At 48.5% G+C, this 12702-nt stretch overlaps 1 protein-coding gene across 3 annotated transcripts in view; it reads right to left on the bottom strand.

Annotated features, from left to right (window-relative positions):
* Positions 1–12702, bottom strand: part of Spint2 (serine peptidase inhibitor, Kunitz type, 2) — a 38493-nt gene that overhangs the window by 18576 nt on the left and 7215 nt on the right. For 2 of the 3 annotated variants that reach the window (XM_005399868.2, XM_005399867.2), the window contains exon 1: positions 8234–8780. The exons of the other annotated variant lie outside the window; for it this stretch is intronic. In XM_005399868.2, coding sequence (XP_005399925.1) covers positions 8234–8339 — 106 coding nt within the window. In that variant the 5' untranslated portion in view covers positions 8340–8780. Of the gene's footprint in view, positions 1–8233; positions 8781–12702 lie in introns of those variants that run through there. 3 annotated transcript variants of the gene reach the window in all.

A 12702-nucleotide genomic window follows, 5' to 3' on the forward strand; every position in this document is an offset into this window, starting at 1 on the left:
GGGAGGGGGGAAGGGAAGAAAAAGGCACAGCTGGGTGTGGTGACAAACACCTATTAATCCCAGCAATGGAGAGGCTAAAGAAGAAAGATCCCAAAAGTTGAGGCCAGAGTGGGCCACGTAGTGAGACCTGTCTAAAAAAACAAAACAAACAAGGTGGTGCATGCCTATAACCCCAGATCTGTGATCCCATGAGATTGATGCCAGCCTGGTCTACATAGTAAGTTCAAAGCCGGTGTCCAAAGGCTTATTATTATTTTTGCTTTGCTTTGCTTTGTTTTTGAGACGGGTTCTTACTATATAATCCAGACTGGCCTTGAATCCCCAGTACCACAAAAATAAATAATAAAATAAAATAATTTGAAAATGCAGAATTTAGAGGCTTTAAAAATAAGACAAGCCAGGCATGGTGGTTCATGCCTGCAATCCCAGCATTCGAGAAGCTGAGGCAGCAGGATTGCCAGTTTGAGCCCAGTCTGGACAACTCAGCCACCTTAGAAGATTCTGTACCAAAACAAAAAACCAAAACCAAAAGAAAAACAGGTCTTCAGATGTAGCTCAGTGTGAAAACCCTGAGTTCAAGTCCCAGTACTACCTTAAGCATTCCAGAGGCTGAGGCTGGAAGATCACAAGTTTGGGACTGGCCTGGGCTACATGTAAGTTCAAACCATCCTGGACTTTGTAGTGAGATTCTGTCTCAAAAAGACAAAGGGGATGGCAGACGACAACGAACGGGAATCAAGCCAAGCATGGTGACTGGTAAGGGGATGCAGGGGATCCAGAAAGCCAAAAGCCCTACCTGGGGGGCAACAGGCCATCCAACCGACCCAAGCACTGCCCTGCACTCAGTTTTTCTGCTATGTGACCATCTGCAACGCCTCCAAACCTGAGGAAGTCTGAGAGGAAGCCACACTGATCAGTTGGGTGACATTACAGTGCACCCTGAGGAGAAAGGTTAGAGGGAGAAAGCCTAAGGGAGGGACTGGGGAAAATAAGAAAAACCATCTGGATTTCAAGCATCTTTTCCTTGTGGGATGCGGGATTCAAGAAATTTTGTGTGAATGAAAAGGTACTGAATAACCAAGGAGGTGCTCAAGGCTTTTTTTGTTTGTTTTTATTTTTGACATAGCTTTGTTTGTCCAGGCTTACCTTAAACTCCTGGGCTAAAGTGACCTTCCTGCCTCACCTGCAAAAAGCTGGGGGTTTTTTTGTTTGATTTTTTTTTTTGTCCTTCTGAGACAGGGTTTCACTATATAGTTTGGACTGTCCTTGAACTCACAGGGATCCTCCTGCCTCAGCCTCCAGAGTGTTGGGATTACAGGCGTGCACCACCATGTCTGGCTCAAAAAGGCTGTTTTAATTCTACTAAATGAAATTCCAAAACTGATTTGTATTTTAGAATCAGCCATACTTTATTTTTTAAAATTTTTTTAATACTTTATGACAGTCTAAAAACTCACCTGTTTTGGTTAGATGGATTGGCTGTACATATTTGAGTGGTTCTTTTTTTTTTTTGAGTGGTTCTGTTTCTAGTATAGAAACTAACTACATACCTATCTCTAGGTTAGGGTGTCTGGAAGGTGTCATTATCAGGACAAGTAACTCAGAAACTTTAAAATAACCTCTAGGTGTTTATGAACAAAGAACATTTACAATGACAAACCCAACTTAATTTATAGGGCCATAAAATCTCGGTGTTTTCGATACAATATGGTAACATTTTAGGTATAAAATATTTACATATAAAAGTTTCCACTTCATAAACTATCAGCACAACACAAATGTGCACTCACTGTGGATTCACATTCATCACTAGAACGGGACTATCAATTCCGTTGTGGCCCAAGTCCACTGCAGCCCACTGGAATAACTTGGAAGGAAATAACTGGGATCCACTGCTGTTAATTCACCAGGTTCTTCCTCTTTTGCCAACCAAGGATCATTTTCTGAAAATGATAAAAGCTAATGGGCCCTTGAACAGTTTTCTCAACTTTTTTTTATGATCAGCCCCCTAAAGAGCCGTTTAGACATACTTTTCCCACTTGCATCTAAAATTTTAACACTATAAACTGTGTATCTAATTAAGCTATTTACATAGAGTAACCCTTTGAGAGGTCACACACTATTATAATAGCTACTATAGGGGCTGGGGAGATAGCTCAGTGGCACAGTGCCTGGAAAGCACAAGGTCCTGAGTTCAATTCCCAGTACCTAAAACAAAAACAAAAACAAAAACTATTATTTTTTCACCCTTCCAAGAACATACTCTAAACTCCAAATGACAGATCCTAAGATATACAGGAACAAAATAATTACATATAAATTTAAGGACCTCAAATTAAGAGACTTCTGAAGTCATGGACCCAGAATTCAGTAGAGCCACTATGAGGCTGGATGTGGTGGCGCTGGTTTATAATCAAAACATTCAGAGGGCCAGAGACATAGCTCAGCGGCACAGCACCTGCCTGGCAAGTACAAGGTCCTGAGTTCAATTGTCGGTATCAAAAACAGAAAACATTGAGAGGCTAGGGTAAGAGGACCACAGGGCCAAGCTCAGCCTGGGCAACTTAGTGGCTTAGAGACACCTAGTCAAAATAAAAAAAATAAAAATGCCTAGGGATATAGCTCAGTGTGAAGGCCCTGGGGTTCAATGCCCAGTCCCACAAAAAAATTAAAGAGAGAGGAAGAGGAGGAAAAGGGGAGAGAAAGGAAAGGGAAAAGAAAAAAAGAGAAGTAAAGGAAAAATAAATGAATGACTGTGAAGGCAGGGGGTGAGGCTTAGTGGTAGAGAGCTTGCCAAGCAAGCACAGCAGCTGGGGGTGGAGCAAAAATTGTGATATGTCTTAAGCACTGTGAAGCAACATCTAAATTCCTTTTTTTTTTTTATGTACTGGGAATTGAACTCAGGACCTTGAGCTTGTCAGACAGGTGCTGTGTCACTGAGCTATATCCCTGGCCCACAACATCTAAATTCTATTCCTTTTTTTTTTGTACTGGGACTCGAACTCAGGACCTTGCACTTGCCAGGCAGGTGCTTGCGCCACTGAGCTATATCCCCAGCCACATCTAAATTCTAAAACCGCTTCCAAGCTGCCAGGACTGGTGCGCATAGGCTGAGGTGGGAGGATCACTTGAGCCTAGGAGTTGAAAAACCAGCCTAGGCAACATAAGAAGATTCTGTCGCAATATATATATATTTTTTTCATTTTTATTTATTTATTTTTTCAAAGGTGGAAAAGCTGGGTATAATGGTGCATGCCTGTAATCCTAGCACCCAGGAGGTTGAGGCAGGAGGATCACTAGTGAGTCTGAGACCAGCCTAGGCTACATAGTGAGTTCAAGGCCAGCTTGGACTACATAGCAAGGCATCACCTCAAAAAACCAAAAACCAAAGGTGGAAAATGGCTTCAAATAATAAAAAATGTGTTTCAGATAAACTTCAAAGTAGTTAAACTTGGGCTGGGGATATAGCCCAGTGGCATAAGCACCTGCCTGGCAAGCGCAAGGTCCTGAGTTCGATCCCCGGTACCTCCAAGAAACAACAACAAAAAAAAAACCCCAACAACAAAGTAGTTAAACTCCAAATTCCTGAGTCTCAGGAACCAAGTTAAAGCACTCCTTCATAGAAAGTTCTTGTTGGGCATGGTGGTGTACATCTGTAGTCCCAGCACCTGGGACCCCGGGGCAGGGGACTTGCGAGTAAGAGGCCAGCCTGCACTACACAGTGCAACCTTATCTCAAAAAAACCAAAACCAAACCGAATAAAAACAAAAACATAGGAAGTCCTCAAAAATATCTTGTCAGAAACAACTTGGATTTTTGGGTTGTTTGTTTTTGGAGACAAGGTCTTGCTTTGTAGTTCAGGCTGGCCTCTAACTTGTGGTGATCCTCCTGCCTCAGCCTTCTGAGTGGTGGGATTGCAGACATGTGCTACCATACCTGGCAACAACCTGTAAAACCTTACTCATGATCAGGATCGCACATTTCTGTAATGCACACGCCTATGCTTCCTGGGTCATCTCTGAACTCTTCATTAGCCCTGGGCTCGGCAGGCCGAACCCTCCTGGGGGTAATAAAGTCACTTTAGTGTGACCCCTGCAGGACCTCCCTGCTCCCCGAATGAATCACGTATTACTCATCCCTTATTTGGCCTCTCCTGCTGACCAGCAAACAGAGGCTTGGCTGCCTTGCTAACTACCTCAACACAAGAGATGACTCGAGCCACAGGTACAATGACAAAGGGACAGAGAGTGAGAGGAAGAATGTCCTTTCTCTATCCTGGGCTGAGATGGAAAGGGCTGAGCAAGAAATGCTCACTACCTTGGAGAAGGCTCAGCTGATCTCCAACCAACTCCAGCAGCACTTGCGCTCTCAACTGTCATCTTATGTTTGACCTAGGTCACAACCATCCACAGGAGTGACTGCTAATAACGTGCTAACTGGAAATTTGTTGGAAAGTCTGCCTTGTAATTAAGGGGATGGGGAAGCAGTAATTATCTCAAGAGGTTAGTGGAAATTGAAGATTGTTTCAAAGTGCAGTGGAGGACCTGGAATGAATGTGGTCAGATTTGTCTCCAGTGGAAATTCCCAACTATTAACAAAGAACTAGTCAGTAAACATAACATAAGCACTGATGCCCAAGGACTGGCAAAAAGTTATTGGGGGAAGGGAGTGGCGCCGGTGTTACTGGCAGTAGGAACTACACTCAACTGACCGCTCCTAAACGAATTTCCAAGGCTCTACTCTGAACAAGAAATAAGTTTTTTGTTTTTTGGGGTTTTTTTGGTACCAGGAATTGAACTCAGGACCTTGTGCTTGCCAGGCAGGTGCCTATGCCACTGAGCTATATGAAATAAGCTACCTGGCCTTGTGTTGAACAAAATTATGTGTTTCAGAATCTTCCAAATATCAGGATTTATCTCCTGGTGAGAGAGAGGGAGGAGAAAAAAAAAAAAAAATCACACATATGTGCAGCCTCCTGATAAAGGGTATTTCCCTCCCTGCAGTGATAACCCACAAACTCACTGCACTGCGCAACTTAGACGACCCCTTGGATGTTATCCACCCCCTTTTACTAAATGGAGCATATTCCTGAGGGGGGCCACAACCCAAAGGCCTACAGTTATAGAAAGAAAGCGGGCAACTAAAATGTGAACGCTCACTGACTTGGGGAAGGAGCAGGTGTCCCACCCAAACGAGGCTCTCAGCCCTACTCCGCGAGTGTTAAACGGCAGCAGCCAGCTTCTACCAGATTTTGTACTCTTCAGACAAAGCCACAAACCAATTTTTTTTTTAATATATAAAACGCCTCACAGTACAAGTCACTGAAGGCTGCATGAGGCCTCCTGGGAGGGGCAGTTTCCCCTGCAGACTGGAATTGGTGCTGAACACTAGAAACAACCAGCACAGGGTCAGCTTTCACCACTTTTCTGCAGGTTTGACGCCAGGGCACTTCCCTGGGCCTCCCAGTGCCCAGTCTCAGTAACACAAGCCTCTGTAGATCCTCAATTTCCTTACCTCCCCTCAATGCCCGCTATATCCTACCTTCCTACTTCATTCCCTCCAGAACCTCAACCCCAACAACCTGTGGGCCCTACCGCCTTTTCACTGACCCTCAGCACCCTCACATACTCACAAAGATTCAATTCCATGAGCAGCTATTCTTTAGAGTCCCTCCCTTGTACACATTCCCTTCCATCTCTCTTCACATACCCACCAGGCAGCACCTGCGCAGCTGCGCATGCCAGGAGAAACACCTTACTCTTGGCAGATGACCCTGCCTTGTGAAGAAAGCAAAGCACTGGGGGGGGGGGGCAAACAAAATCAAAAGTGCCCCCTGTCTCATATTAAGCTGTTCAAGTTTTCAAACAAACAGCCCTTCAGATAAGGGAGGGCAGTAGTTCACTCGGCCAGCCAGGAGTATTTCTGAAAGGTCAGTAGGTCCAGTGAGCCGCAGCAGAATCAGGGGGGCCACTGTGAACAGAGAAGGCTCTGCAGTCTGGCCTGGCTTTGTCAATTACTCTAGTGTGACCTTTAACAAGGCCTGTGGTGTCACCACTATACCAGGTTGTTTCTAAGATTAAAGGACGCATTTGAGCTCAGAGTAAACTGTAACCCGATAGAGTCAGAGGCCAGGCAACTGGAGATACATCCGAACAGAAATGACTTCACCAGGAAAAGCACAGAAGGGCTGCCAATTCCAGTTCAACACCTGCAGTCCTGGTTCCAGGTTCTCTGGAGCTGAGCCTCTCCCCATTGGCCATAGGCATCCCGAACAAGTCATCCTTTTTGTCCCCTGCCTCGGGGACAGGGCAATTAACCATTCTCCAGAAGTTACCACAGGGGATGACCTGGCACATCCTGCTTTTTCTTTCTTTCTTTTTTTTTTTTTTGGTTTTTCTCTGGTACCGGGAACTGAACTCACCACCTTGCGCTTGCCAGGCAGGCGCTTTGCCGCTGAGCTAAATCCCCAGCCCCTCTTTCTTTCTTTTGTCTTTTTGAGACAGGGTCTCACTATGCAGTTCAGGCTGGCCTTGAGCTCACTTTGTAGCCCAGGCTGGTCTCGAACTCACAAGGACCCTCCTGCCTCAGCCTCCTGAGTGCTGGAATTACAGGGTGTGCCACCACGCCCAGCAGTTTTGCTTTTTCGTCCAATATGCTGGCCTATAAAGCCCTTGGCCACCTGGCTCCTGCACACTTTTCCCATCTCCCATTTTTTCCCTTCCCTCACTTTCTGCTCCAGCCCTGGGGGGGGTTCTGTCTTCCTTGGACACACTAAGCCTGGGGGCTGGGAATTTAGCTCAGCGGCACAGCACCTGCCTGGCAAGTGCAAGGTTGTGAGTTCAATTCCCGGTACCGGAAAAAAACAACAAACAAACAAACAAACAAACAAAAAGGTGGCTCCGGAAAAAAACCAAAAAACCAAAAAAACCAAAGACAAAAGAACACACTAAGCCTGTTTCAGCTTCAAGACTTTTGTACTCCATTACCTCCAACTGGATACTGGTCCCCTATGGTCTTTGCATTACTGCTGTCTCCTCATTCTTCATGTTAGGGTTCTCATATCACCCTCCCCAGAGAGGTCTCCTGACCACCTGAGCTAAGCAGACCCCATCATCGTCCATCACATTGCTCCGTACTTTGCCCAGTTCATTTACCTCTTAGTCATTTAATTATGTGGCAAGTGCTCTTTGTTTAAAAGTCCACTTAACTGCCACTCCCACCGGAATATAAGCTCTATGAATGCAGGCACTTGGCTTGTCTGAGTCAACTGTTATCACCAGCACAGTCCCTGACACACAGCAGAGACTCATTAAGTTTGCTGAATCAATGAAGTTTTCTTTCAAGGGAGCGCTCTTCAAATCCTGCTGGTGTTTATCGCTTCTCGGCCATTTGTCCAGGATCAAGCGTAGCAAACCCTGCTGGTGTTTGTTTGAAGCAGGTAAGGTTGTAACAACTCTTAAAGAAGCCAACCCCAGCTGGGCGAGGTGGCCTAGGCCTGTAATCCCAGCACTAGGGAGGCTGAGGCAGGAGGATCACCGTGAGTTCCAGGACAGCCTAGACTACATAGTGAGTTCAAGGCCAGCACAAACTACATAGCAAGACCTTATCTCAACAAACAAAACAACCCAAACGAAGCCAACCCCTGATGCTGGATGTCAACACTTTCACACCTAGGCACGCTCACTTTTGCACCCTGGGAGGATTTCTCCATCCCTTTTCTATTCCTTCCTTTGAGCACCAGAGAAACCCCTTCTTCTCGGGCTCCTGCTCTAGATCAACTAAATTGGAAAGGTTTCTCCGGGGGTTGGTGCCCAATACCCTACGAAGGGGCAAGGGGCTTTCTCTCCTGAGGCCCAATATGCCACCAAGCCACACCCACTGAGCCCTGGCCTCGCTGGGCTTTCTTTGGCCAGGTAACTTTCCACTGCCAGGAAGAGTGCGCAGTTCAGCTCCTCTCCCCTCTCCCGCCACCGTAAGGGCCAGCGCCGCTCGTTCTCGGTAAATACACCTCCTCTCCTCTCTCCGCTAGGGAAACATTCCTAACCCTGCTCCTGCGCCCGCCCTTCACGCTGAAGGACCCCAAATCTCGCTCCATTCCCACAGGCCCTGACCATCACCAGAGCGTCCCCAGTGGGCCCCCGCGACTCTCTCGCTCAGATCCACTTGACACCCCCACATCCTGCCCTGCCCGCCTCCGCCATCCAGTCCTCTCTGGACACCCGCCGGGCCTCACCGTGGATCCGTCGATCTCCGTCGGTGGCCTCGGCCCCGAAGAGGAGCAACGACGCCAGCAGAGCGAGAAGCGCCCGGCCGCGCCGCGATCCACACAGCTGCGCCATGACTGCCCCCACCAGGACGCCCCGGCTAGGGAGCCGGGAGCCACCAGCCGTTGGGGTCTCGCGATCAGGTGCGGGAAGACCCCGGCCGCGCAGGCGTGCTGGAGGCCGGCGAGCTCGGGTGCAGGCAGCCCTGGAGGGTCCGCGCGGTGCCCAAGCCCCCGGAAGGCCCTTCTCCGACCTTTGGGGTGCGGACACTGCCTTCTCCGCGCGAGGCTTCAGGCCGCTCCTCACGCACCCCTCAATCCCAGGCGACACCGAGACTCGCCCCCACCGCACAGCCGCACCACACCTCCCAACCTTCCGGGGGCGCCTGAGCCAATGGCGGACGCGGGGAAGCAGCTAGAAGGTGGCACTCAAGTCGGGGGCGGGGAGCACCTGGTGGGGCGGGGCGCTCAGGACGCAGGCGCAGAGGGCGGGCACCTGAACGCCGCTTCCCCGCCCTCGGCGCACCTGGGCCCGCCCCCTGCGGGAAGGGGCGGGGCTTGCGTTGCTGTGTCCCGACAGAATCCGGCCGGGTGGAGGCGCAGGCGGGTTGTGACGTGAAGTTCCTGGCACCTCGTAGGGGACTTTGGAGATGAAGTTCCAGTGCCTTCGCCGTGGGCTGGGCCTCGGGGTAGGAGACATGTTTCTTGGAAACCTGTGGCTTTCTGCCCGCTAGTCTTTCCTTGAAGGCAAGGGACTTATTCCTTCCTGCATTCAGCGTTCCCTGAGCCCCTGCTCTGTAACGCGATGCTGGGGACCCAGCGGCGGTCACACCGGACTGGTCTCTGTCGGGCGAGGCCCGGAGCAACTCTATAAGGTGACTAGAGCTACAATGAGGAAAGCCTAAAGTTGAGTAATCAGGAGCTGGAGAACCAGGGCATGGTGGGAGTCCAGCCAGGTCCTGATCCAACCTGAGAGGGGCACCTGGGGGCTGCCTGGAAGAGGTGGTGGACGGGATCCCAGCACAGGCATGGAGACAGATACTTCACCAGACAGCCACAGGGAGGCGCGATGTGGAAGCCCAGGCTGAGGGCTCAGAGGCAGCCGGGGGAAGCTCAAGGGAGGCCTCGCTTGGGGTCAGGGAGGGCTCCTGCAGGGCGCTGTATGAGCTGCCCCAAGAGAAGGGGTAGGAAGGGAATGAAGAGCAGTCAACAGGGTGATGAAATAAATTCCTCATTATTGAAAACAGTGGGAGCCAAGTGTGTTGGCGCATGCCTGTAGTCCCAGCACTCAGGAGGCTGAGGCAGGAGGACCGGTGCAAGTTTCAGATCAGCTTGGGCTACAAAGTGAGCTCAAGGCCAACCTGAACTGCATAGCGAGACCCTGTCTCAAAAAGACAAAAACAAACAAACAAAAAACCACCGTGGTTGTAGCTCAATGACGCAGTGCCTGCCTGGCAAGCATGAGTTCCTGAGTTCAATTACCAGTACCCCCCGAAAAAGACCAAAAAAAGGGCCACGGATAGCTCAGCGGCACAGCACCTGCCCGGCAAGTGTGAGGCCCTGGGTTCAAAACAACAAAAAAAGCGGGAAATGTATGAATATGAAACATCTTAATTAGATAGTGAAGGAATGGCTTTGCCAAGACGGGCTTTAATAGTAAACTAAAAGTTGAAAGAGACAAATACTCCATGAATCAAGATCAGCCAGATGCCGGGCGTGGTGGCGCATGCCTGTAACTCCAGCACTCGGGAGGCTGAGGCAGGAGAATCATTGCGAGTTCAAGGCCAGCCTGGGCTACAAAGTGAGTTCAAGCCCTATCTGAACTGCATAGTGAGACTATTCAGCCTCACTTCTGAAGTCACAGCAGGTGAAGAACCTTAGCGTTTAGCGGCATGACGTCTGCTTCGCACAAGTAAGGGCTTCTGCTAAGTCTGTATGTTCGCCCTCTTTCACCTTGCAGTGGGAAGTGATGGCGAAGCAGGGCTTCTCCCAGCACTTGAACTGCCCCACCTCCAGCCCTGCCAGCCCGGGCCAGAGCACGTGGCCAGGGGTCGGGGCGGAGAGGAAGCCTGGGCCTGTCCACTGGCTTGCTCCTCACTTGCTCACAGAGCTACTTTCACTGCGTTCACTGGCTCGGAGAACTGAGCCAGGTGCTACTGAAGATGCTGAGGAATCTACAACCACCAACAAAGCAAACCGCCTGCCTGCCAAAACTCACTGTCACCTGGGTGGAGCTGGCACATTTGACACTTGGGAGGGGGCGCTTTGTTTAAACATCCCTCCTCGCTACCAGAAAATTGTTTTTAAGAATAAATGTGGGGCTGGGGATATAGCTCAGTGTCGTAAGCGCCTGCCTGGCAAGCGTGAGGTTGTGAGTTCGATCCCCGGTACCGCAAAAAAAAAAAAGAGTAAATGTGTAGGCTGGCGATATAGCTCAGTGGTACAAGTGCCAGGTCCCGAGTTCGATTCCTGGTGCAAAATAAATAAATAAATGTGTAGTCTGGTGTGGTGGCACACGCCTGTAATCCCAGCAGTCAGGAGGCTGAGGCAGGAGGATTGTTGCCAGTTCAAGACCAGCCAGGGCTATAAAGTGAGCTCAAGGCCAGCTTGAACTGCATAGCGAGACCCTGTCTCAAAAAGACCAAAAAATAAAAAATAAAATAAATGTGTACAAAAAAAAGAATAGGCGTGTACATGTGTGAGGCCCTGTGTTAAATCCCCAGTCCCCACAAAATAAAGGACAAAATTACAACTAATACTTTTTTTTTTTTTGTAATAAGGTTTGCAGCCAGGTATGGTGGCACAGGCCTGTAATCCCAGTACTGTGGAAGGCTGAGGCAGGATTGCCAAGAGTTCAAAGCCAACCTGAACTATATAGCAAGACCCCATCTCAAAAAAATAAAAGTAGGATTGAGTCCTGAGTCTTTGCACTGAGCTACACCTCCCTTTTAAATTTTTACTCTTGAGATAGGGTCTTTCTTAGTCATTCAGTTGCCTAGTCTGGTCTCAAATTTGTGATCCTCCTGCCTCAGCTTCCCAGAGTTCTGGGATTACAGGCATGTGCCACCATACCCAGCCTTAAAAATCTCGTTGGCTTTATTTTTAATTCTAGAACTGGGCAACATTTCATTCCATAAAAAGAATAAGCATTTCAATGAGCTGAGCAAAGAGCTTAGTTTTATAGATAAGAGAAAACCTGAAGAAGGCAGAAACAATAGCAAACCTGGGGTGGTCATTTCAAAGTGGCTTTATTAGGTGGGGCAGGAAGATAGAACAATTGGAAAATGCAAATAATGCTCAAAGTCTGATTATTTCTCTTTACTTATTTTGCATAAGGATTAACTCATTATTTTTTCAAGTGAAACTATTTGGAAAATTTGGCTGTAATCTTTCTAATTGTGATTTCTCCAAAGATGAGATAAGGGTCCCCAGGGAAACAGGGACTCACCTTCAAGGAGCCCCACACCCAGCCCCACTGGGTTTCCAGCTAGGTTGCTGCAGCCTAGGGCTGGAGTTTAGGCCAAAACAGTGGCCTCTTGTCATTTTTACTCAACTAGAGGTATTACTCATTTCAAGAAAATAGTTCATGAATGAATGAAAATTTGCGCTTAGCAAATAAAAAGTCACAGTTCTAGCCAGGCATGGTAGTGCACACCTGTAATCCCAGCTCTGTAGGAGGCTGTGGTGGGAGGATCACAAGTTTGAGCCCAGTCTAGGCAATTTAAGGAGACTCTGTCTCAAAATTAAAACAAGGACTGGGGATGTAGCTCATTGTGATGGCTTTGGACTAATTTCCTAGCAATGTAAACAAGAGGAAAAAAAAGAAAGGCAGTGGAAAAGCTGGGCAGAGAGGCACACCTGTAACCCCAGCTACAGTATTTGTTGTTTTGTTTTTTTCAGACAGGGTCTTACTATATAGTTCAAGCCAGCCTTGAACTCACTATGTAGCTCAGGCTGGGCTCAAATTTGTGGCAATCCCCCCAGTGCTGGGATAATAGGCCTGCACCACCACACCCAGCTCCCAGCTACAGTATTTAGGAGGCTGAGACAGGAGGATCATAAATTTGATCACACACCTGTAATCGTAACACTCAGGAAGCTGAGGCAGGAGCATTCCGTGAGTTGAAGGACAGACAAGCTACACAGTGAGTCTGAGGCCAGCCTGGAATAAAGAGGGAGACCATGTCTCAAAAAAAGCCCCTAATAAACTGGGCGTGGTAGCATGCACCTGTAATCCCAGCATCCGGGAGGCTGAGGCAGGAGGATCATTGCAAGTTTGATACCAGCCTAGGCTACAAAATGAGCTCAAGGCCAGCCTGAACTGCATAGTGAGACCCTGTCTCAAGAAGACAAAAAAAACCCAAACTGATAATAATAAAAATTGTTGGGGCTGGGGATTTAGCTCAGCGGCACAGTGCCTGCCTGGCAAGCACAAGGTT

Source organism: Chinchilla lanigera, unplaced genomic scaffold (assembly GCF_000276665.1).
Source record: "Chinchilla lanigera isolate Chin_1 unplaced genomic scaffold, ChiLan1.0 scaffold00067, whole genome shotgun sequence".
Lineage (NCBI taxonomy): Eukaryota > Metazoa > Chordata > Mammalia > Rodentia > Chinchillidae > Chinchilla > Chinchilla lanigera.